This window comes from Neovison vison, chromosome 11 (genome assembly GCF_020171115.1).
Source record: "Neovison vison isolate M4711 chromosome 11, ASM_NN_V1, whole genome shotgun sequence".
Classification (NCBI taxonomy): Eukaryota; Metazoa; Chordata; class Mammalia; order Carnivora; family Mustelidae; genus Neogale; species Neogale vison.
This window is the reverse complement of record NC_058101.1, coordinates 97,062,418-97,088,466: the sequence shown is the minus strand read 5'-3', so window position 1 is coordinate 97,088,466 and position 26,049 is coordinate 97,062,418. Positions and strand designations below refer to the sequence as shown.

General features: G+C 36.3%; 2 protein-coding genes across 3 annotated transcripts in view; one reads left to right on the top strand and one right to left on the bottom strand.

Annotated features, from left to right (window-relative positions):
- ZGRF1 (zinc finger GRF-type containing 1) overlaps nt 1-4,106 on the bottom strand; it is an 83,472-nt gene extending 79,366 nt beyond the window's left edge. Inside the window, exons 1-2 of the mRNA XM_044224226.1 lie at nt 3,856-4,106; nt 718-807 (exon numbers count right to left, since the gene is read on the bottom strand). Coding sequence (XP_044080161.1) covers nt 718-738 — 21 coding nt within the window. The 5' untranslated portion in view covers nt 739-807; nt 3,856-4,106. The remainder of the gene's footprint in view (nt 1-717; nt 808-3,855) is intronic.
- Nucleotides 4,107-4,296: 190 nt separating this feature from the next.
- On the top strand, nt 4,297-25,672 carry LARP7 (La ribonucleoprotein 7, transcriptional regulator). Of its 2 annotated transcripts, XM_044224224.1 has the most exons (14): nt 4,297-4,456; nt 11,219-11,426; nt 11,863-11,963; nt 12,063-12,146; nt 12,267-12,431; nt 12,525-12,618; nt 12,708-13,055; nt 13,143-13,287; nt 14,910-15,058; nt 15,893-16,011; nt 19,173-19,332; nt 19,561-19,652; nt 21,869-21,951; nt 25,073-25,108. In XM_044224224.1, exons 2-14 carry the CDS (start codon nt 11,228-11,230, stop codon nt 25,074-25,076), a joined length of 1,743 nt encoding a protein of 580 aa, XP_044080159.1. In that variant the 5' UTR covers nt 4,297-4,456; nt 11,219-11,227; the 3' UTR covers nt 25,077-25,108. The 2 variants fall into 2 exon arrangements, with proteins under 2 accessions (XP_044080159.1, XP_044080160.1); XM_044224225.1 differs by lacking the exon at nt 21,869-21,951 and having other exon boundaries at nt 25,073-25,672.
- The last annotated feature ends 377 nt before the right edge of the window (nt 25,673-26,049 follow it).

The window sequence follows — 26,049 nt, the reverse complement described above, 5'->3', positions numbered from 1 at the left end:
GTTATGTATGTATAATGTTGCAAAATTCAATTTCAGACTAAATGCAGAGGCAGATCTGAGAATCTAGCGGTCTATTAAATCAAATGCTAAGAGGACTTGCAAAAAAAATGTATAGCAATGCTACTCTTTTCAATGTGTTTTTTTCTGTTGTTGTTTTGGAAAATATACCTATTTCCATTTTTAAAAAGTAATTTATGTTAAATGTAATGGGGTTTTTTTAATGAATTAATAAATATTTTTAAAATGTCTGTTACAGGGGCACCTGGGTGGCTCAGTGGGTTAAAGCCTCTGCCTTCGGCTCAGGTCGTGATCCCAGGGTCCTGGAATGGAGCACCGCATCAGGCTCTCTGCCTGCCTCTCTGCCTACTTGTAATCTCTGTCAAATAAATAAATAAAATCTTTTTAAAAAATATTTAAGGTAAATTTGGTAAATTTACCTAAGAGTCCTGCTTTTAGGTTTGGGGGTTTTTGTTTTTTGTTAAATCTGTCAACCCCAGCAAGACATCTGTGAAATGTGGAAGGAAGAAAGAAAAAAGGAAATAGTGGGGAGCCTGCCTGGGGGCTCAGTCAGTGGAGTATGCAACTCTTAATCTCAGGGTTGTGAGTTCAAGCCACACTGGGTATAGAGATTACTTGAAAATAAAATCTTAAAAAAATTTTAAAATAGGGGACTTAAAAAAAAAGAAAAAAGGAAATAGTGAAAACTGTAAGACTCACAATAAATTCCTGGTTTTCCATTATTTCTTCTGAAATTATACACCAGTCAGGTCCAAAAAATAATGGTGCTTATTCAATTATTTATACAACCTAAAATGAAAATAGACAAAGAATATTCAACCCCGATGAAAAGAGTATCAAATACAACTGTTTCCCACAAACTCTTGACACAGAAATCTAAGAGTTCTAAGACTATGTGATTACCAAATCATCTGATACTAGTTACATAATAAAAGAGTGATCCCACCTAGTGGAAAAAGAATTTTCCAAGTAAAAAGACAGCCAAGTAAAATGTATAAAATAATTAGTAGTATGCTAAGTTTTTTTCCAAGTGCCACAACATGGATCAGAAAATGATCCCTCTTCCCCCACATTTGAGTTTCTTATACAGAGCTTCAACTTTCCATTTTCTGAATTGCTATGGCCACCACAAGATGGCCCCCTTGTGTTCTTAATGTTCCCTTTTATATCTTAAAGTCAAGAAAATCACAGTATCCAGGACCTAATACACAAATTTCCTCTGTAAGGAATAATCTTTTCACTATCACTACTATAAGGACTGTATTTATCCTATGCTACTGGATAAAACTGTTACTGTGGGCAAATTTGGAAATCTAAAATTACTGATGGTGAATTGAAGAAGTAAATAGAGATGACAAAGAAAAAATCTTTTTTTCTAAAGGCGTGGTTCCAAAGGTATGATCCCTGAACCAACAGCATCAGCATCATCTAGTAAGTAGTTAGAAATTCAAGTTCCTGGGTCCTATCCTTGAACTTTTAAATCAGAAGGTCTGAGGTTGGACCCAGTGCTTCGTTTTAACATGCCTGCAGGTGATAGGGATATATGCTCAAGTTTGAGAACAGAGGGCTAAAGACCTAGGATGATTAAATAAAACTATTATTTGCAATTCTGGATTCAATTCCCTCTTCATACATATAAGAAAAACCACATACATATTATTTATAAATTACATGTATTTATTTAGTACTTGCTTTAGTATTTGCCAGACATTGTTGGGTTGAGGTATTAAAATGAACAAATACTATTTCTAACCAAGGAATTTCCAGGACAGCAGGTTGATAAAAAGTCATTACAATAAAACATGTCAGAAATAAGCACAGGAGGGGCACCCAACTGGGTCTACGGCATCAAATAAGGTTTCTGGAAGAACATAAATATTTAAGCTATAAGCTGAAATAACCATAACCGAAAGAAGATGCCAAGAATGTATTTCCAAACAAGAATCAATATATACAAGGGCCTGTAAAAGACAGAGCAAGGCATGACCAAGGAACTCAGTACAATTAAGGGGTATACTTAAGACGAACAGTGAGAGAGAAGACTGAAAAAAATGAGCAATAATAGGAGTCAGAGGAACTTCTATGCTATGCTGAGCTGTATAAACTTTATTCTATGAAAGTGCAAAGGGTACAGTTTTAAGAATAAGATTACATAATCTGACTTGTGTTTTACAAAGATTACACTGGTTGCTGAGATAGGAGAAATAAAAGATTAGGCAAATGAGAGATGAATACTTGACCCATAACATAGTTCACAGGACAGGATACAGGCCTACAGAGAGAGGCACTGCCTTCCAGAGATAAAACTCCCATATCCCTCTACTCAAGCCCAAAGGAATTGCTAAATGCCTAATGAATGCCAAGAAAATAACAGATGTCCAGCAAAATACATCATTCACTACTGCTTTTAGAGCAACTTGCTCCCAATACTGAATGTGTTGGACATTTTACATCTGTATGAGATTACAAGGTGTACAGTGCTTGGCATGTGGCAGTTATTGATATGAGATCTCTTTAATAATAGTTATCACTTATTCAGTGTAACTTTATGCTGGACACTTAACATGCTTTAATGCTCACAATTTTATGGTATAGATACTATTTTTTACATTTATTTTACAAGAAAGGAAACTTAGGTACATAATAGTAAGTAATTGACTCAAGAACACAAAATAAGTAAATGGCAGATTCAGAATTCAAACTAAGTAGCCTAGAGGCCCCTGGCTGGCTAAGTCGCCAGAGCATGCAACTCTTGATTTCCAGGCCATGAGTTCAAGCTCCATGGAGGGCATAGAGTTTTCTTTTTTTAAAAAAAGAAGAAGATGAATGAGAAATTTTTAAAACTAAGTAGTCTAAATTGTGGTGCTCCAACTCACAAATATGACATGACTATTTATTGAGTACCTAGCATGTCAGGCAAAAATTGGACTATATTATATACATATTTGTCAATCTCAGAATCCTGAAGAGTAAATATTATCACCACAAAATACAGATGAGTAATCCAGTGTTTACTAATTTAAGTTTACTTATAATCTATTTTAGGAACTGCAAGATAAATCCCCATTGTTTTCCTAAATTAGAGTTAATACTTCAGGACTTACAATTTAAAAGGGATTGTGAAGATCAATACCCTCATAAGTGGTAAATTAGATTATAACAAAACAAAGACTAGCTTTAAAAAAAAAAAGGCTAACTTCATTTTTAAATATTTAGAAGAGGCCTAATTCCTACATTCGAAGTAGAGTCAACAGCCCCCCCCCTTTTTTTTACATCAACTAGGAAATACGGCATTAGCTAACAAATGACATATTTAAGTGAAGTGCAAATATAAAAAAAATTTCTGAACGTCTTCATCTAGCCACATCAAGTGTTGCTGACCCACCTCCAACATGTGAAAGTTTAATGTACATAGTTTTTAAGGCAGTATAGAGCCCTCAGATGCTCTGGTAATTATATAACCACAAACACGCACACATACCCCCCCCAACATATATATTCCCATACGTCCTTACGTTGCTTTATACATTCATATATAAAATTCGGTGTTCTCAATAATATATGAGCCATTCCTCCTTTTAACTACGAGATGTTTTTGGTCTTTTTGTTTGGGAACAAGCAGGGCCTTTAGAATCTCTAAACGGTTCATAGATTTAAAAGTTCCAGAGTCTCCAATCCAAGATCCTGTTAAGAAGCCATTCACCCAAAATAAGACAAGCCCACATTTCATTTGCCGAAATAATTACCATGATAATATGTAACCAGAAGGCACAGAGACTTAACCCTCTGTCAGTCCTAAATGCAAAAACCAAAACCCTCTCTGGTCTTTACACTTACGCTGGAACTGCAAAGCAGAGGCTGGGAAAAGCGGTAAAGACGAGGGCACAATTTAACAGAGATTCCGAGCAGGCTGTGACTGCCACTATCCAAACCTGGTTCCATATAGCACCAGCAAAGGTCCGCTTCTGGCGGAATAGAGTCTTTCAACCTTTTGCCCTAAATTGCGACGCCGCCTCTCGCTCAAATCCCTTTCCCTAGCCACCCTCACCCGGCGGAAACAACTGACTTCACCTGTCCATAAAATCCACTTTCGAATTTCCCCGGCGAAAGTCTGTGACGTCATTAAACCGGGACCACACCAGATCAGGACCCACCTCTCAGCCCGCCCACCAGAACTGGCGTTTTTAAACCGCCAATCAAACTTTTCATTGTCTGCCAGCCTATTTGGCCAGCCGGGTAATCCGACGCACCGCCCTCTGCGCCAGCTCACGCCTGTGACGTAAACGACGGACGCACAGTCTCCGTGCTGGTCTTTTCCTAGGCGTACCGGAGAGCGGTGTCGCTCACCCTATGACGCGGAAATCAGGACTATAAGCATCTGGAGGCGACAAAGGTGAAGGACGGAATCACCGGCCCCGTATTTTGGGAATTGAACCGAGTAAGTTTCAGGTAGACCGTAGATAGTGTCCCAAGGGTTGACTGAGGTTTCAGTTCCTCTGAGTCCTTTCTAACCCAGTTCATTTTATCATCTTTCGTCCCTTTTACTTCGTCCCCTCCCACAAACCCATCAGTTTGCTTGGCCTAGTTCTCTATGCGCACGCGCAGAAGTCCTTTGGCAGCCCTTGTAATTCCAGTTTTCAGAGGCGGGGGGCGCGTATTGTCCGGCGATGGGAGATTGGGGGCCCGCCCGGCTTTTGGCGGCCCCTTTGGGAAAGGATGGGTCCCAGGTCGGCCACAGGCCAGGGTGAAATTGCCTTCGTTGATCTGAGCCTGGTGAAATTGCCTTCGTTGATCTGAGCCTTGGCGGCCAAAAGATAGCGAATGTGAGGACTTGTTTTACAGTTAGTCATTTTCTTTTTCAGGATTCTAGTTTTTGTCATCAGAGAATCGAAAATCCAGGTACGGAAGGGAGCTAACAAATTTTAAGTGTCAAGCGGAGTGTACTGAGCGCCCCAAAAAATGTGCCTGAGGGAAAATGGATAAGGAGACAAATTAGGGGAGACATGGTGGTGGAAAGCTTCATGTAAGATTCCATTTCACGTGGGCCTTGAAAATTGAATAGGGGTATTTAAGGCAAGTAAGACAAGACATTCAAAAAAGCAAAGGCATACAGGCAAGGGTGTTCTGGTACCGTTGAATGGTCAGCCATGACTGGAACAATGACTTAACGTTTTTGACACATCATTTCCTCTAAAAATGATGAAGGCTGTGGATGAGCTTCCCAGGAAGGTGCATACATACACATGTCAAGACATTATACATGTAATTTTGTTGGGAAATTGTGAAACACCTTGAAACGGCCAAAAAACGAGATACTGGATATCTTGTCTAGCTCACTCTTCCAGGTTATCTTTCATTGTCTTTGAGTTACTTTACATTTGTGTCAGTTGTGGGAAATGATTATAATGGAAAGTAGTCTTGCAATTAATTAATTAATTTTGCAGTTATTGCTCTAGCCAGTTTTGCACCTATTAACGAATTTCTTTCAGTGTTCTTGATAGTTTTTTAATGGAATATTTTTTAAATTATTAATTATTTATTTTAACTAGGCCTCACACCCATTTTGGGTCTTGAACTCACTGCCCTGGGACTGAGTCTCATGTTCTACTGACTGAGCAAGCTAAGTGCCCCCTCCCCAAACCAGTTTGCAACACTTAAACTAGTTCCATGATTAATTACTTAAATAAAATATCTGACATGTATTCATTTTAAATCAATTTATATTTAAATGCCTTTGTTTAAAATTTATCTTTTAACAGTTTCACAGAATTCACAGGAATGTTTGAAACTCACCCAAAATTCCATGGACTTTAGGTTAAGAATATCTGTGAGTCAGAACATAGAATGCATCATGACAGGCTGTAAAAGGTTCTACTAAAAGGTAGGCAAATATGAGGGAGTCAAACTTAGCAGAGTTTATTTGCTTACCTGAGCTTGTTTTTAACTCAGCTAGTTTTGTCCAGTTAATCTTTAAGTCTCTGTAAAAAAAAAAAAAGTTGGAAGACACCACCTAATTGTAATTGTGAGGATTTAAAACAATATATGTAAAGTAACTAGTAACTGGCATTTTTACACAGTACTTTTATTATTTCTTTAAATCCCCTGTTTAGGGGCGCCTGGGTGGCTCAGGTCCTAGGATAGGGCTGGCTTTGGTCTCTCTGCTCAGCGGGGAGCCCGGGAGCCTGCTTCTCCCCACTGCCTGCTGCTCTTCCTACTTGTGAGCTCTCTGTCAAATAAATAAATAAGATCTTTAGAAAATAAATAAATAAAAAATAAGGCCCCTGTTTAAAAGCCAGTTAGATGTCCTTGATCTGTTTTTTAGACTTACATATTATGTTATAAATAGGCGCTGAGGAATTTTTAATCTTGAAAGTTTTAACATTAAAATCATAAAATTAGATCTGTGTTTTAGACAAGTTACATAGCTTATGAGAAGGATAAACGACCCTAGAAGTGTTTATAAACTATTCCCATATTACAGTGACAGTCGTGGAAAATATTGGAAGGAGATAAAAGCCATTCCAGAAGTTGAATTGGTAGGACTTAGTGACAGATTGATAAATGATAAAATGGTAATAATGTTACATTTTATCAAGTGTGTGAGAAAGTAGATTTAGAGAATCTTGACTAACAAAAGTAACTTCCTGACTCCCCCACCCCCCAGAGCCTTTGCATTGGAAAGTTAAATTGTGCCATAATTGTTGCTTTGTGTTAATCAGTATCTTCCTCTTATATATGTATGAAGGTATATTTGATTATCTGCAGAATATATTTCTTAAAATCACAAATTGCAAACATGTTAGGTACACGAGGCAAGAGTTTTAGAACTTAATTTTCCAAGTCACAAAAATAATCCTTAGGTGAGGGTATGAAGGAAAATCTCTGAGATGAGAATGATGAAAAAACTGATTTCGGGAAAATTTTTACTTTCTGCACTTCTGCAGTTCCATCCTCTATTTCCTTAGATGGCGGTTCTAACAAGGAAAGGAATTTGAAAGCTGGTAGTCTGTCCTTTATGATTTGGAGTTTTTGCAAAAGGAAAAGTTAGCACTGGATCTTGCTGTATTGATAATTTGTAGCTTCCATTTTATTTTATTTATAAACCTACGTCTTTCGAAAGAACTTGAAATGCTAGGGTGCCTAGGTGGCTCAGATGGTCAGCCTTCTGCTCAGGCCGTGAACCTCCATCTGGGAACAAACCCCAAGTGGGGCAAAGGGCTCAGCAGGGAATCTGCTTCCCTCTCTGCCCCTCCTCCCTACTTGTGCACTCTTTCTCTCTCTCAAATGAAGATATAAAATCTCAAAAAAAAAAAAAAACTTGAAATGCATAACACTTTGCTGTATGAGATCCTTTTAAATACATTATTTAACAAATGTTTTGGTTGTGGATCAAGCTAAAGTACTTGCCTTCATGGTTTTTGCATTCTAGTGTGTTAGACAGTAAAATTATAATTACAGGTAGGATACAAGGATACAAAGTGGTGACAGGAATGGGTAGGGTTAAGATTGTCAGGGCAGAAATGTTTTAGATTGAGTGAAAGAAAGGCCTCTTTGAGAAAATGACATTTATAGAGACCTGAATGAACAGAGAAATAATCCCTGAGAAAATGACATTTATAGAGACCTGAATGAACAGAGAAGTAATCCCTACAGATGTAGCCGAGAGGGTAAAGAGAACTGCGAAAGTGAAGGCCTTGAAATGGGAATGGCCTTAGCATGTTTAAGGAATAGTATATCATAGTTAGAGTGAGCCTGTTGGGAAGAATTGTAAGACCAGATGGAATAGTGCCGAATAGACCAGAGTAAGGACTTGGATTTTGAGTATGATAAGAAATCTTTGAAGGATTTTGTCCCAGAGATTGACATGCCCTGATTTACATATTTAATGATTATTCTGACTACTATCTGGAGAATTGATGATAATGGAAGAAGATTAGGCACAAGCACAAGTTACACTGTTCTTGCAGTAGTTCAGGCAAGACGCAATAATAGTGTGGACCAAGAGGTTGTAATAAAAGAAATAAAAAATATTCTTATTAAGAATAGATTTTATAAAGGTAGAGCCAGCAAAAGAGCTAACAAAAGAGCTGAGGGAACAAAGAGGCGTGCAAGGTGACTCAAGGAAGGGCGGGCTTGGGAATTGCTGTCCAGGAAGTAAAACATTGGAAAGGGAAGGTCCCATGGAAAAGAAAAAGCCAGTCCTGTAGCTTACCATTTGAATTCTGCTTCTAGTGAACAGAAATTAAGTTAAGGGCACCTGGCTGGATTTGTTGTGGCATATGAGGAAAAGGATTTCAGAATTTTGGGCTCCGCAATATTGTGATTGGTGTGTTCTGAGATGGGACAACAAGGCAAAAATAGGTTTGTTAAAATTTGAGAGTTCAATTGTGTCATTTTCTTATAAAAGAAATACTTAAGGTAAATAAGTGGAGATGTCAAATGGACAATTGAGTATTGGAATTGGGGGAGCTAATGGGGGAAGTCAGCACTGGGAAATACAGATTCATGAAACATGAGCATGTAGCTGAGGAGCTTAAAGCCGGAGACTCTCAGAAAAGATATTTGTGGAGTTAAGAAGGGAGCCCAGGACTGAATGCAATTGTGGGGAGCTTATAAGGGTAGAGCAAAGTAGAATTGTCCAGAAAAGGAAATTGAGAAGGAGGGGAACTCTCTTGGAAGCCAAATGAAAATGTCTTCACGGACAGAGTTTAACTGCAGTTGCTGCTAAGAGATCCAGTAATCCGTGGAGATCATTGTTTTCAGTTTCCCTAGAAATGTTAGAAAGGGAAGCCTGACAGGATGGGTTAAAGGGAGAATATGGGGTGAGGAATGTGGTTATTCAGCACTAAATGACACCTAATTGCTTTTTTGAGTGATTAATTCAGAGTAGCTCCATTTTATATGCATCTCAATAAATACATCTTTACTTGCATGTTTTCAAAATTGGCACTTTGTTAATCTACTGCAGCCTGGTTTTTTTTTGTTTTTTTTTTAAGATTTTATTTATTTGACAGGCAGAGATCACAAGTAGGCAGAGAGGCAGGCAGAGAGAGAGGAAGAAGCAGGCTCCCCGCTGAGCAGAGAGCCCGATGCGGGGCTCGATCCCAGGACCCCGGGATCATGACCCGAGCCAAAGGCAGTGGCGCTTTAACCCGCTGAGCCACCCAGGCGCCCCAACTGCAGCCTGTTTTAAAAGTGCCAAAATACTCTTTGGTTGATTTTGGTGACAGTGCATGTTTAGTTGAAGATTTGAAGTAAAATGCCTTAATGGCTTTGTACTCTCTTAACTGGATGTCGCTTTGAAACATTTTCTGTTTCTGTTAATCTCTGCAGGGTTGCTGCTGGAGTAACTGATTCTGACAGGGTGAACAGATACAAATAGGCTTTGATATTATGTGTATTGAGTGTTAAAGAAAGATATAAGGCAGGAACCCCTGGGTGGTTCAGTGGGTCCAGGGACTGCCTTCTGCTCCGGTCATGATCCCAGAGTCCTGGAATCAAGTTCCCCATCAGGCTCCTTGCTCAGCTGAGAGGCTGCTTCTACTTCTGCCTGCCCATTCTCCCTGCTTGTGTGTGCGCGCACTCTCTCTCTCTCCTTGATGAATATGACAAATAAATAAAATATTTAAAAAGAAAAAAAAAGGCAGAAGAAGGAGGATACAAGGCAGAAGGGATAATAGGAACGGCATCTTCATGTCATCTGGAGTCCAGACCCAGCACTTAACCAAACTCCGCAATTAATCTACATCTTCTTTTCCCCCCCTTACCTATCACAGCATGTGTGATAAGGGCCCAAGTGTTTTAGGTCACCTTGATATGTAAAAGCCTTAGCCCCTGTTTCCCACCTATCTCCAGTGTCATTCTTGTTGCATAGGTCCAAGGCCTGCATACCAACTAAGAGTGGCTCCCACCGGGGTGTAACAAAAAAAAGTCGGAAAAAAACTCTCCCTGTACATCTTAACTCTCCTGTGTCCAAGAATACCCTATCACAGGAGCCTGGGAAATACAGTATGGGAAAACCATGTTTAGGTGTTTTTCTCAGACAGGCCCGCACCATCCCATGCCCTATGTTAAGCCTTTGATCATTCGCTTATTTTTGTGTATGTACCTTTAGCAGTGCAATGAAGATGACACAACTATTCAATAAATTTTTGAGCGACTATTCTGTGCCATGGAATGGGAATGCATCGTAAACAAAACAGAAACCCAATTTTATTAATACTAAATTCTAGGAAGGAAAAAGAATAAAATTGTCTAATAATGTTAAAAGATAAGTGCAATGGGGAAAAAATAAGGCTAATTTGTCTGGAAATTTGCAGTTTTAAATATGGCTGTGGTAGGAGACTTCATTGAGGTGACACCTGAATAAGACGGCAGCAAGTGGGGGAGTAAGCCATGTTATTTAGGCGTAAGTGAAAACAGCAAATCCAGAAGGCCCTCAGTTGAAGATCGGCAAGCCAAATTTTAGGATAAGCCAAACACCAGTATCGCTGGAGCTGAGGGAACAAAGAGGCGTGTAAGGTGACTTAAGGAAGGGCGGGCTTGGGAATTGCTGTCCAGGAAATAAAACATTGGAAAGGGAAGGTCCCATGGAAAAGAAAAAGCCAGTCCTGTAGCTTACCATTTGAATTCTGCTTCTAGTGAACAGAAATTAAGTTAAGGGCACCTGGCTGCCTCAGTCAGTAGAGCGAGGGACTTACCTTGGGATGGTTGTAAATGCAAGGTGCACTTTGAGTACAGAGTTTACTTAAAAAATAAAACCTTGGGGCTTGTAGGTCTTGATGCATCTGGCTTCTTGCTAAGTGGGGATGCCAGCTTCTCCCTCCGCCCCTGCCCCTGCTCATGTGCTTAGCGACCGAGCCACCCAGGGGCCCCTGGAGACTGTATTTAAAAATAAGACCCTTTTTTGAGGAGTTTGCAGAGATAAAGTGCATTAAAAAGTAAAGATAGAATTTATGATGTATGAGGTTAAAAATAATTTAAAAGTAAAAACAAAGGCCAATTAAAAGCAAATAAGTAAGAAAATAAATTCGATCAAAAAATTTAAAAACCACAAGGCCAATGAAAATTTTCAGAGCTAATTTCAGGTGTTACCCCAGATTTTGTCCTCAGCCAGCCCACGTCGTTGAGCCCTCAGGCAATTTAAATGCCAATCTGAATTATCACTTGAGACTTAAATATTGGCCTTTTTCTTTTTCAGTTAACAGGGATGGAAAATGAAAGTGGAAATCAAGAGAAATCAATGGAAGAAAGTACTGAAAAGAAAAAAGAAGTAGAAAAAAAGAAAAGGTCCCGAGTTAAGCAAGTGCTTGCAGATATTGCTAAGCAAGTAGACTTCTGGTTTGGAGATGCAAATCTTCACAAGGATAGATTTCTTCGAGAGCAAATAGAAAAGTCCAGAGATGGTTGTAAGTTTACTTGCCTTCACTATATACAATGGAACCGTTTTTTATTTATGTACTCTACCCCTAAATGATATGTAATAATACAATGTGGTACTACCATACTATGTACTATTTAACTGACAGTCATATTTTGTACATGGTTTTACATTTCCACGTGAAAAGCTCCGTTTAGCCTTAAAATAGTTAATTTTTAAATTTTTGTGACGGAGCTCCTAGCACCTGACACTGAGGTCAAGTTTTGAGGCAAACACTGGGCTAAGAAGTTACTACGTACAACGTTTATAGGTTTAATTCATCTGTGTAATTTAATTCATAGAAGGTATTTTATGGAGTCCAAAGAAAAATTTATAATTTTTTAATTATAAAGGCAGTTTTTAATACATAAATGCATTTGACCCCCAGTTTAGAATTTATTTATATTTACATTAACTTTTGTTAGATGTTGACATATCACTCCTCGTGTCTTTCAACAAAATGAAAAAATTGACCACAGATGGAAAGTTAATAGCCAGAGCACTAAAAAGTTCATCTGTTGTAGAGGTAAGAATTGTTCATCTATTGTAGAGGTAAGTTAAAAATTGTTAAACTTATTTTACCAATAAATTAGTTTATTATTAACCTCATATACTCATTTCAAAGCTGGACTTAGAAGGCACCAGAATAAGGAGAAAAAAGCCACTGGGTGAACGACCAAAGGACGAGGATGAACGGACAGTGTATGTGGTAAGAAAAGCTCAAAGCTAGCAATCACAAATGACAAAACACATTTTTATATTAGGAGTGAAAAAATTTATTGACCTCGAGACAGTATTTGTATTTAATATTGCTTCTAATTTACTACAGGAATTACTTCCCAAAAATGTTAATCACAGCTGGATTGAAAGAGTATTTGGGAAATGTGGCAATGTTGTTTATATAAGCATACCACATTATAAATCTACTGGAGATCCAAAGGGATTTGCCTTTGTGGAATTTGAAACAAAAGAACAAGCAGCAAAAGCTATTGAGGTAGGTCCAGAACCTAAAAAAGAAAGGCAAAAAAATTAGCAATTGTTTTAAATAGTAACAAGATTAAATGGTTTTAATGTATTGATTTTTCAGTTTCTTAACAACCCACCAGAAGAAGCACCAAGAAAACCGGGTATATTTCCTAAAACAGTAAAAAATAAGCCTATTCCTGGGCTTAGTGTATCAGGTAATTAAATTTAACATTAATAAAGTAAATGTAAATGTAAAAGTACGAGTAAATGTACTTGTAGGAAAATGAGAATTATATTATTACAGAAGAAAAGAAAAAGAAGAAGAAGAAGAAAGGCCGAATGAAGAAGGAAGACAATATGCAGACCAAAGATTCAAATATGGAAACAACTAAGGAGAGCGACAGTAAAATGAAAAGATCTAGGACAACGTCTGAGGGATCAGAAGTAGAGACAACTGAACCTCAAAAGCCGCCCTCAAAAAAAAAGAAAAAACGGGAAAGACAGGAAGTTTCCAGCTTACCTGTAGTCAGAACAGGGAAGAGGAAGAGAAGTATCTCTGAAGCAGAATACCCAACTCCCAAACCAAAAGTAAAGAAAACAAATCAGAAAGACAATATTAAAAAAGATACAGAAACTTCCAAAGAGAACAAAGGTACCAGAAGCCATAAGGTGTAAATAACCTAAAGGAAAACTTGTTTTGTTAAACTTACTTATGTCTATGTTTTTTTGATATTTTAAGACTTGGAAGTCTCTACTGAAGAGGAGAAGGATACGGGAGATGTAAAAGATGGATCCCTTTTAAAAGCAAAAAGGAAGCATAAGAAAAAACATAAAGAGAGGCACAAAATGGGAGAAGAGGTTATACCGTTAAGGGTCCTTTCAAAGTAAGGAGATTACAGTTCTGTTGAAAATTGACGCTCTCCATCACCATTGCTAAAGTGCAATTCCAATTTATATTGAACAGAGTTGCATATTAGCAACAGTCATGGCATGTAGCCAAGATCTGCAGATTATACATTCAACGCAATTGAGGATTAAAAAGAAACCACCACACTAAAACATGGAAGCACTTATTTTTACCATGTCACAGCAAGTGCCTCCATGTTAAAGTAGAGGGCGTTCCTTAACAGACTCCAATATACCCAGATAGGCAAGTCCATGAAGTTTACCCTAAATACAAAAAATGGAAAAGTAAGACTTACCATCACTAAAACATGGAAGCACTTACTTTTTTAGTTTCAAAGCAAGTACATCCACGTTTAAGTGGTGGGGAGCCCGGTCTTGAAAAACATTTGAATCCTGAACCTGTAAAGTTAAGGTTTTAAAATTGTGTCCGTTTGGAGACACCTCCACTGAAACATGGAAGCACTTACTTTTTGTTTTACACAGCAGGTACCCCCATGTTAAAGCAGAGGGGAATCCCCTTGGACTCTATATAAATTAACCAATTTGCCGTATTATATTCGGAGGCATAATTTGGGTTCACTTATACGAAAACATGGAAGCACTTACTATTTTAAAAATAAAAGAAAGTATTTCCATGTTTAGGTTAAAGGGAGTCCAATTCAATGAAGGAATGAAAGCCAAAGTAAAAAAAATGTAAAATACTATACCTTTGAGAGGAAAGTGTTTCCTAGTTTTCCAGGCTTGTACTCTGGCCGCATCTATCCTCTTGAAGGTTAAAAGGCAAGGACTTCAGGCACTTGTATTTATACTATTCTTAACTGCTGAATTCCTTTTGCCTTTTTATCTCAGAGAATCATTACAAGAGGTTTTTGTTATTCTAATGTATCAGCTCTCAGGGAATGTATGATCCTGGGTGGGTCTGGATACTTTTTTTTTTTTTTTTGAAGTATACAGATGTCAATAATAACTGCTAAGACCATTACCACGAGATATCCTCCTCTTTAAAAAAAAAAAAAAAATCCCCTATCTGCTTGTTTGATGGCCTAGATTAGAGTAACAATGAGTGCTCCTGTGGAGCCTTGGAGAGGCATTGTGTTTCTATCTGGAGGAGCTCTAGCTGTTTGAAGAAACATCTACATGTTAAATGTATGTAAATAAATAAAATGCTTCCATGGGGTGTTTTTTTCTTCTTAGAAATTCCTTTTGATTCAAGTAAATACTAAGGATTGTTATCTCTCAAATTGGAACCAGTTTAACAAATAATCTTTAAATTACAATCAGCCATTATTCCCTCAGAGATGACAAATTGTTGCTATTTAATTAATTCAAAGCATTTATTTTCATAAATAAAAACATTTGAAGCGTATTCAAGAATTAAAATTGCCAAATTTAAAACATTTAATCTGAATGTTGGATCAGGGGAAACTCCCCTTTTCATATTTCCTGGATCACTTGGAACTCAAGAAGTAATTTGAATGTTATGTGTTTAAAGAAGGAAAAGTTAGAAGGAGTGGTTACAAGACACTGTGAATATATATTTAGATATTTTTATTTGCTCATCTCTGTTCACTACTTCAAAAGTACATTCTTTTCATTACAGGAGCGAATGGATGGATTTGAAAAAAGAGTATTTAGCACTGCAAAAGGCCAGCATGGCTTCCTTAAAAAAAACAATATCCCAGATAAAGTTGGAGTCAAAAATGGAAACAAATGGAGTACCTACTACATCTGAGATAAAAAATGAAAAAAGTAAACAAGCACTATGATAGTTTTTGTAGCATTATATTGTATTTATATACTAACATACTAATTCTGATTTATTATAGGCTAAATCTTAATTTTTTAAAACTTAAAAATGCAGTCGTAACTATTAGAACAATTACTGATTTGTCGTGTCCAAATGTGCTGTTTAAGCTTTTCATAAGAATATTTGAAGTGGTTGTTATAAAATCTGCTTTTTCGGGGCCCCTGGCTGGCCCACAAGATCATGCCACTCTTGATCTCAGGGTCATGTGTTTGAGACCTACATTGGGTGTAGAGATGACTAAAAAATCTTTCTTAATGATTTAAATTTGCATTCTGAATCAGATTTAGTAATGAGTAACTAGTTTATGAATTGAGCTAGTTTGTAGCAACAATAATTGTAATTTCTCATGTGTAATTTTTACCTAATATATTAAGATATAGTTTGAATTCTTTTAAGTTGAAAATACAAATTTTCACATTTTAATCATAATGTTTATAGATTATTTTACGTGTTCTCTTTTTATTTCTTTATTAAGTAAAGTACTTTATTCAGGTAAGGGAAAGGGGGCGGTTTTTTTTGTTTGTTTAAGGTTTTACAAGTGTTCCTCTAAAAGCACTTTGCAATTAGAGTGATAAAAGTTTTGGTATTTTATTTCATGGTAGTCTGCAATAAGCAGTATGGCAATTACCCTAATTACTTTACAGTTAAATTTAAATTAAGTAAATTTAAATTATTTACATCAGCCTAAGAAATCATTGTTGTTTTCAAGTGGGCATACTAAGTATTAAATTAAGTGTAAGAGGCTTATTTCTGGTCTTTCCTTTTCAAATCAACAGCAAACAGTGAAGAGGGTTGTCCTCAGGAAAAGGTTAATGCAGCAGGACCACAGTTTGTGAGTGGCGTGATTGTGAAGATCGTTAGCACTGAGCCTCTACCTGGCAGGAAACAAGTCAGGGTAATGCTTTTGTGTGTCAAGGGTAGTTGTTGTGCTTTCCTCTTTAAAATGTACCCCTGTGAAAATGTTTTGCATTATAGAAAACAAAGCAAATCAAAATAGAATATATTCCTATGTGGAATAATACTTGGAGGATTTGATTCCACAGTAACTCTTGTGTTTGACTTGAAGCAAAATCTGAAGTCTGAAATTGAAATTCTTCAGTGGATTAGATTTGCAATGAGTACATTTGAAACATCCTTCTATAGAACTGCACTTTGTGCTTATTTTTCTTGGTGCCCTTAATGGTTGATTATTGTATAGTTGAATGAGCAAACCTTACTGTAGACATTATAACTTTTAAGTTCTTAATATTCTTTTAAGAATAAAAATAGTAAGATGCTGTCATAATATTATTTCTTTATGGGACATTGTCTGTTTTCAGAGAAAAAGGGTTTTAGAAAATACTTCCTGCCAAACCTTTTAAAGATTTGTTCAACATTACAGTTCATCTGAAATTATTTTAACTTTTAATCATCTGCTATTATTTGATTTTTGAAGCAAACTAAAGAGTTTGTAATTTGTTTTCATTAGAGCTCTTAGCTTTAAGTAGGTTCTGAAAGATTTTGTGATCTAAAAAAAGTCAGAACTATTTTCATATAAAAGAGTTAAACATGCTTATTTTTAACTTAACATAAACTCTTTTTGTCTGTTAGTCTTCTTGGAAATTGAAATTTGTTCCTGGGAGAAATGCAGAATTTTTCTGGAGAAAAGAACACTTGTTAATTTTATTTTTTTTAATGTTGTTATTACTTTCAGTCTGTGCTGTTTTAAAAATGTGAAACAGTTACAGGAGAGTTAAAATATATTGAAAAGCTACAAAAATTTTGCATACGTATGCAAAGTTTTATGTAATTTACAAATTATTATATCTACTGCTCTGCAATCTTTTTTTACTTCTGTATTTTATTTTTGAATTTATTTTTTATCGCGCCTCAGATAAACCTCATTGGCTATGATACTCACTGTGCAAAGCTTGTATTTTATTTTTGAAAACCTTTCTGTACAAATACAATATTTTTTTCTTACTGACAAATTCTGTGTAAAATGTCCTTTGGCATAGCAGATATATTTGAAATTGTTACACTGAAATGCATCATCATGTAGTATGTTTACATTTTACATAGACTCTTACTAGTCACAGTTTTTAACTTGCATAAATGAGGTTGCTCACTGTAATTATCTTGTAAACACTCTTTATCTGGAATCCTGTTTCTATCCTGTAACATCCTTATCACTAACACATAAATTTAGTTTCTGTTTACAATATTGATGAGGTATTTGGCAAATCCCAAGTTGGTATTACCAACTTGAATTTCAGAGTATGGTAGCAATATAGAATTTCAGGTCAGAAGGCTTAAAAATTGAGGATGTAAATGATGCTGTGGCTAGTCAATTTGCAAAAGATTTAAAAGTAAAATTAGGCAAAGTTTGCTATTTGGAATAATTATCATAGACTTTATATTCATCAATAACCTTTCTATTATCTAAATAGTAAGTATATCAAAATCATTTGTTATCATCAAAATCATAAAAACAGGTTAGCAGTTCCTTATATTTTCCTGGAACAAAAACTGAATTACATGGTGGTTACTGCTGTCTGACTTGCCCTTGTGATTACCAGGCTAATTTGTCTTTTAAAGAAGGGTTTTTAATCCAGAGATTAGCCAAAGTTATAATGTGTATATCATAAATACCTTTTGAATTATTACTATAATTCATAATTATATAATTTATCTATCTGATAAATCAGTTACAAAACTTATTATTACCATTTAACACATTCAGATTTCATCAACTTGATACCAGTTATTTGTCTTGTGTTCTGTTTAAATTGAGTACTAGAGTATATAGGAAATGGGAAGAATTGGCAAGTATATTTCTCTCCAGTTATCTTATTTCTTCATTAAATTAGCAATCATTTATTATGTGCCTATTTTGATGGGCAGTATGCTAATAGTAGGGATGAGTTAAGACTTAGTTCCTGGCTTTGTAGGTTTTTACTGCTTATTCTTTATTATTAACTAATAAACTTTTCTAATTTTATGATCAAATAATATTTTCACATATTACTCCGGTTTTTCCTGTAATTCAGACCTTAAAAACCAATATATAAAAGTAATCTAAATTCCTTGTGGCTTGAAATTTGCGTCAAAAGGAAAGGAATCCAGATGGGTAAAACACTTTTTTTTAAGCTGGGAACCTCCAGTAATTTCGTTAGCTTTCTGAATGGAAGTTGATGAATGAAGACTTATGTAACATTCCTGCATAATTGCATTGTTTACACCTCAAAACGTGCTGGGGAAAAATGATTAGAAATGCAGGAATCTTGTTAATTTGCCCTCACAGCAGGCATTATAGATAGAACTATTCCTTGCTGCCTGACTACTAGTTCAGAGGAGACCTTTTAGGTATTTCATCATAAAGTATGAACTTTTGAGCTGTATTACCATAGATCTGCTCCGGAACGTAGGATTTTTGTGTGTTCCCAGGAAAGTTTTTTTTCGTGAATTCGAAAAAGTTGAATGTTCATTTCATACATTTTAGGTCATGAGTGATTTTGTACAGATGAGTGTAAACACCTTGTCCACCAATCCATTGTGGATTTTTTGGTTTTTGATTCTATTCATTATTGTAACTACACCAAGACTTGCAACCTTTTTTTTTGTTTGGGGATTGGCAGAAATTACTTGATACTCTGCTCTACAAATATATTGTCCTTATGCAGTGTTCCCATTCTAGTTAATATTTTAGGATTGTGCTTAATTAAAAGAAAGTTATGATTAGAGTTCCCACTTTTGTTTAGATCAGTTTTTAAGAGTATCTATGTGTTTTACGGTGCCTGGCTGGCTCAGTCAGTGGAGTGTACAACTGTTGATCTTAGGGATTTGAGTTCAAGCCCCATGCAAGGAGTAGAGATTCGTTAAAAACAAAAAATCATTAAAAGAAAATATTTGTATGTATTTTAGAAGAAATGTTTAATGTAGGATAGTTACTCGTTTTAAATTGTATATGGCTGACTTCTAAACTACATACATTCTGGCACAACCATGGGAATAATTTTAGGATTGTTGTGAAACATTTTTATTATTTATTTAAAGTATTTCTAAATTTTAATGCAGGATACATTGGCAGCAATCTCAGAAGTTGTTTATGTTGATTTGCTAGAAGGGGATACAGAGTGCCACGCTAGATTTAAAACTCCTGAGGATGCGCAAGCTGTAATAAACGCATATACAGAAATTAAAAAGAAACACTGCTGGAACCTCGAGATCCTTTCTGGTAAAAACTCATAGAATCTTCTTTTTAAGTAATTCTTACTGAAGGGTGATTGTATTCTATTTTCTTAGTTTCCTAGGAAAATTGGTTTAATTTTCATATTCTAATTTGCATAAAGTGGTATTAAATATATAATCAGACAACTACAGTTCTTTTTACTGAAATGTGATTAATGACTTGAATATGTTTCTTCATATGTATCAGTGATAATTGTTTTTGTTTGTTTTTAAGGTGACCATGAGCAAAGGTATTGGCAGAAGATTTTGGTAGATAGGCAGGCAAAACTTAATCAGCCTCGTGAAAAGAAAAGAGGCACTGAGAAGGTAATTCATTTTTCGGTTTTTGTTGTCATTGTTATTTTTCGGTAGCCTAAGTTCAACATTCAGTTGAATGTTCTCTGAAAGTGTAGCCTTAAAATAACTTTGATTTTGCTAGACACAATAATGATTTATATGATATTTACTGTATTTTAGATTGTGAGAGAATACTTGTTTTTCTGGACCTTGAAATACATAAATTAGAGTTATTTTACCCATAAGGATACATAATTTAGAGTCTTCTTGTTTTCCTTTCTTTATTGTAAAAGTGGTGGCAATTTAATTTAAACAATATTTCTAGCTGCTGTGTTTTGTAGTTTAGTTGTAAATTATTATTTAAAGATTGTCTTAATGGTAAAACACGATGTATTTGAAAGTGTAGGGTTTTGGCGGGGGGTTGTTGTTGTTTTAAATATTTCATATATATATATTTGACAGAGAGCACAGGTAGTCAGAGAGAGGGAGGGGGGAAGCAGGCTCCCCGTTGAGCAGAGATCCTGATGTGGGGCTCCATCCCAGGACCCTGGGATCATAACCTGAGCTGAAGGCAGAGGCTTTAACCCACTGAGCCGCACAGGAGGCCCAAGAGTGTAGTTTTTAAAGTTATGATCCTCCACAGATAATATTGGGAAACTTTATGCGTAAGGTTTGCTATAGCAATGATAAGCTTTATTCATTTTTCTCTAGAATAGTCAAGAAGTGAAGCAAACTTAAATACATTAAATAATTTGAAGCAAAACTATCAGTAATTTTGTTTTAAATGACAGTAATTTGTCATACTACTGTTGCTTGTGAGCTCTAAGGTTTATTCTTTTAAACAAATTATTAGAGGATGCCTGGGTGGCTCAGTCCGTGAAGCTGCTGCCTTCAGCTCAGGTCATGATCCCAGGGTCCTGGGATCAAGTCCTACATAAGGCTTCTCGCTCAGTGGGGAGCCTGCTTCTCTCTCTGCCTCTGCCTGCTTGTGAATGCGTGTGTGCACACACTCTCGCTCTCTCGCTCTTTCTCTGACAAAGAAATAAAATATTTTTTAAAACAAATAAATAAAAGAAATTATTATATGTGTAAAGATTAGTACATCTGTAAGTACTTAGGACAAATTAGGACACATAAAAACTAATAACTCTTACCAAAATTTTAAAATGCCTATTATGAGATAAAAATATGAAAAGTTTCGCATTCTTCTATGAATCATTAGCACTTACCATCATCCTTCCTGTATTTTAGGTTTGTTGATTTGGGATTTTTTTTTTTTCTTTTAAGATTTTATTTATTTATTTGACAGACAGAATCACAAGTAGGCAGAGAGGCAGGCAGAGAGAGAGGAGGAAGCAGGCTCCCTGAGGAGCAGAGAGCCTGATGTGGGGCTCGATCCCAGGACCCTGAGATCATGACCCGAGCTGAAGGCAGAGTCTTTAACCCACTGAGCCACCCAGGCACCCCTGTTGATTTGGGATTCTAATTCTATTTGTTTTATTATATAAAAATCTAGTCCTTTTTCATCAGCGTTGCATTTCCTAGGATTCACTGGAATATAAGATTATTAGGGGGGAGGTTTCCTAATGGTCTTTGTTAATTCTGTTTGCATGAATACAGACTGAATTTGCTGAGAGGTGGGAAGGCCTTGTCTCTCTCACACCCCTTACACCCAGCCCCAGAGACTCTTTCAGGTCTATGAGGTGTTAATTTCAAAGCCTGCTTGAAATTATTTAAATGTTCAAATCATTGATCTAGAGCTCACAACTAAAATGAAATCACTTTGTTAAATAATAGTTATCCTTCTAATTGGTGTGAAGTTTCATTTAAGTTGTATATGTTTTTAAAAGTAGTAATTAGTCATTTTGTTTCCTTGAGAGATCTGACCTCCATAAACTTAATTCAAGGCAAGGAAATAAACACTGACTAGGGAGTTTTATAAATTGTGTTGGAACATAATGTGTAGCTCTGTTACTCAGTTGGAAAGTTGTTTTCTGATCTCATTTATCTGTTGTACCACCAGGCTTTTTCTTAGCATGATTTGTTTCATAAATAGTACAGGATCCTGGTTGAAACTATAAAAGTAGCTAGTTGGCTTCTATCACAACTTGAAAATAAGGTACTATACAAAGTGTGTATTGTACAGGACTTTTCAGAGGAAACAATTAGTATGTCAATTGACTTTTTTGATAATTCATTTAATTAATATTTTTTGATTGCTCATTTTTTTTTACCCACTATTCTAGGAACTGGAGATAGAGCCAACAGTAGCAAAATGCCCTGGTTTCATGAACTTTGCATATGACCGGTTTAGGTCAGGTGATGACAGGTGCTGTGTAGAATAATCAAAGTGGGGGGGGCGCCTGGGTGGCTCAGTGGGTTAAAGCCTCTGCCTTCGGCTCAGGTCATGATCCCGGGGTCCTGGGATCGAGCCCCGTGTCGGGCTCTCTGCTCGGCAGGGAACCTGCTTCCTCCTCTCTCTCTCTGTCTGACTCTCCGCCTACTTGTGATCTCTGTCTGTTAAATAAAATATTAAAAAAAAAAAAAAGAATAATCAAAGGGTATCATGAGATAGTTTTCCATCGGGTGAGGTTGTCTGGGAAGTTCTCTGAAAGTGACATGAACACAAACCTTAGGAAAGTGGAACAAGCAAGCAGGAGACTTCAAAGGCATAGCTTTCCAGGCACAGGCAGCAGAAACTGCAGAAGCCTTGAAGAGAAGGAAGAATACTGGGAGTAAGCACCTTATTAAAGGAAGTTAAATATTTAGTAAAAAATTTAGCAGCCAACCAAAAGTATGACATTAGGACTTTTCTCATATGACAGCTTTACATTACTGTACATACAGTAATGTTACATTACTTGGTCCAAAATAGAATTAAAGAAAAGCAATGGTAATAAATTTTGCTTCTTAATTTTCAGCTTATGAGGCAGGGGAGACTGGGGACAGTTTCCTAAGCCCCAATCAGTTTATACAAAATTAAAAGACAAAAACAGGAGTAGGTGAAGGAAGAAGTTAGTTTTTACATATGGTATTTTTCATGTAAAAATCAAATGTGGGTTCTCACAAAAGATCACTAAGATGAAGGAAATATGTGCCAGATAGAGTCTCACTCATTCTTTCTAAGCCAAGCCTTTGTAGTCTTTCCTATCACTCTGAGCACATTAGTAAAATTAGATAACAGCTACCGGAGACAGAGTGAATCTTTTCTCATTTGTCCTTATCTTGTAAAGCATATTTGAAATGTTTTTATCACCAAGGTCTTTTCTGTACAAATTATCAGTGGTCAAATATTCAGCAGGTAAATACAGAATTCACTATATCTGTGAACAAAGTTATAAATAACTTATATTTTGACTCACTTCTCAGATGAATAGGCTCTTAGTTTAATCCGCTAAAAAATTAAATAAATTAAAGTGACTCTCTGCCAGTGGCCATAGTCACCAAACACTTGAATGAAACTCTAGTGAGTACTTAACTAGAATCTGTATTTTTTTTTTAAGATTGGAGAAATTGCTTAAAAATAAAATCTTTTTTTGGGTGCCTCAGTGACTCAGTTGGTTAAGGGACTGCCTTTAGCTCAGGTCATGATCTGGAGTCCCTGAGCAAGTCCTGCATGGGCTCCCTGCTCAGCAGGGTGTCTGCTTCTCCCTCTGAACCTCCCCTCTCGAATTCTACCAAACATTTAAAGAAGAACTAATTCCTATTCTCCTAAAACTGTTCCAAACTATAGAAATGGAAGGAAAACTTCCAAACTCATTTTATGAGGCCAGCATCACCTTGATCCCAAAACCAGACAAGAATCCCATCAAAAAAGAGAGCTATAGACCAGTATCCTTGATGAACACAGATGCGAAAATTCTCACCAAAATACTAGCCAATAGGATTCAACAGTACATTAAAAGGATAATTTACCACGACCAAGTGGGATTTATTCTAGGGCTGCAAGGTTGGTTCAACATCCGCAAATCAGTCAATGTGATACAACACATCAATAAAAGCAAAAACAAGAACCATATGATACTCTCAATAGTTGCTGAAAAAGCATTTGACAAAGTATAGCATCCCTTCCTGATCAAAACTCTTCAAAGTGTAGGGATAGAGGGCACATACCTCAATATTCTCAAAGCCATTTATGAAAAACCCACCGCAAATATCAATCTCAATGGAGAAAAACTGAAAGCTTTTTCGCTAAGGTCAGGAACACGACAGGGATGTCCATTATCACACTGCTATTCAACATAGTTCTAGAAGTCCTAGCCTCAGCAATCAGACAACAAAAGGAAATTAAAGGCGTCCAAATCAGCAAAGAAGAAGTCAAACTATCACTCTTCACAGATGATACGATACTATATGTGGAAAACCCAAAAGACTCCACTCCAAAACTGCTAGAACTTGTACAGGAATTCAGTCAAGTGTCAGGATATAAAATCAATACACAGAAATCAGTAGCATTTCTCTACACCAACAACAAGACAGAAGAAAGAGAAATTACAATTTTAAATTTACAAATTTTGTAAATTTCCATTTACAATTGAACCTTCCCTCTCTCATGCTCTCATGTACATGCGCGCATGCACGCGCACTCTCTCAAATAAATAAATAATAAAACATTCTTTAAAAATTTTAAAAATGAAAATAAAATATTGAAGTATTAATGTAAGGGTATAATAATACGTACTTTTTTAAAAAATTTTATTTATTTGACAAACAGAGATCACAAGTAGGCAGAGAGGCAGACAGTGGGGGGGGGGTTGGTGGGGGAGCGGGGAGCAGGCTCCCTGCTGAGCAGGCAACCAGATGTGGAGCTCCATCCCAGGACCCTGGGATCATGACCTGAGCCAAAGGCAGAGGCTTTAACCCACTGAGCCAGCCAGCCAGGTGCCCCAAAGACTCTCTTTCTGACCAAACTTTAGACAGGTTTCTCTGAGCCTTCTTTTCCTCCAGGCCTAAAAGCTTAAAATTTGCCAGCATGGAGAGGCTGGGTTTTTTGGGGTTTTTGTTTGTTTGTTTTGTTTGGGGTTTTTTTGTTTGTTTGTTTTTAAGAATTTATTTATTTATTTGACAGAGATCACAAGTTGGCAGAGAGGCAGGCAGAGAGAGGAGGAAGCAGGCTCCATGCTGAGCAGAGAGCCTGATGGAGGGCTCAATCCCAGAAACCTGGGATCATGACCTGAGCTGAAGACAGAGGCTTTAATTCTCAGTGATGTGAAAGTGGGAATGTTTTAGTAATTCTAAGATTTAAAATCTATTATACTTAATAAACCACAATCCTAAACAGTTCTCTCTGTAATTGATTTGGGCTAAGCTTAATTTATCTCATTTGTCTAGCTTTCTCTCTTTTAAAACATTTTTATTCAAACTGATAGTTGTGAAACTTTTTTTACTTATAATTATCTTTTTGTTTTGTGTATCCAATACCTTATAATTTCTAATTTCTTTCTCCACAGTTAATCACCAAAGCTGAAAAGATTAGACTTGCGAAGACTCAACAAGCAAGTAAACATATTAGGTTTTCTGAATATGACTGAGAAGCAGTTTTGGACCACCTCTTAAGATTTCATTGGATACTTGAACTTTTCGTAGTAAATCCATTTTATTTTGGTAGTAATAAATAGTGTTTTTCTGAATCCTATGTTAATTAGAAGAAACACCTTTGTTCTTTAACTTATAAGACTTTCTTCGGACAAGTACATTGTATACCACAGTTTTTCATTAAACATTTTATTTGCTCAAATTATTTATACAAATCAACCTCAAAGTGATTCAGTAAATATGTTTTGAACATTAATATTAATTTTGTTTTTATATTACAAAAACAATAATATTTGCAAAAATATTACTACATAGTTTAGAAAAAAATATTTGACAGTGGACGCACTATACTTCTTATTTTGTAATTTGCTTTTTCCTTTTCAAATATTTTTTCATGTTGATTTATACAGAAACTTATGTGTGATATTTCATTCTGTTTATTGTACTTTCCTTATCTGAGCTTCCTCTGAATGGGCCATATCAACTGTTTCCAATTAAAATGTTAACCTTTAAAAGTATTGAGTTTGTTTCTCATAAATGAAGTTAAACATTTGATTTTCTCTAACCAAAATACCAGATACTGTGAACACGGCGAGGAAGAAATCTTCTAAGAATCAGCCTTAGGAGTAACGGAACTCTCTATCATTTTATTCAGAAAAATCTCAGACCTAGCATATTTAAGGCCTTCTTAGAACTGAACCTACAGGGTCTTTCATGACTGGCATCTTAATCCCTTATCAGAATATCAAAAACAGGGGCACCTGGGTGGCTCAGTGGGTTAAAGCCTCTGCCTTAGGCTCAGGTCATGGTCTCAGGGTCCTGGGATTGAGCCCCACATGGGGTTCTCTGCTCAGCAGGGAGCCTGCTTCCTCCCTCTCTCTCTGCCTGCCTC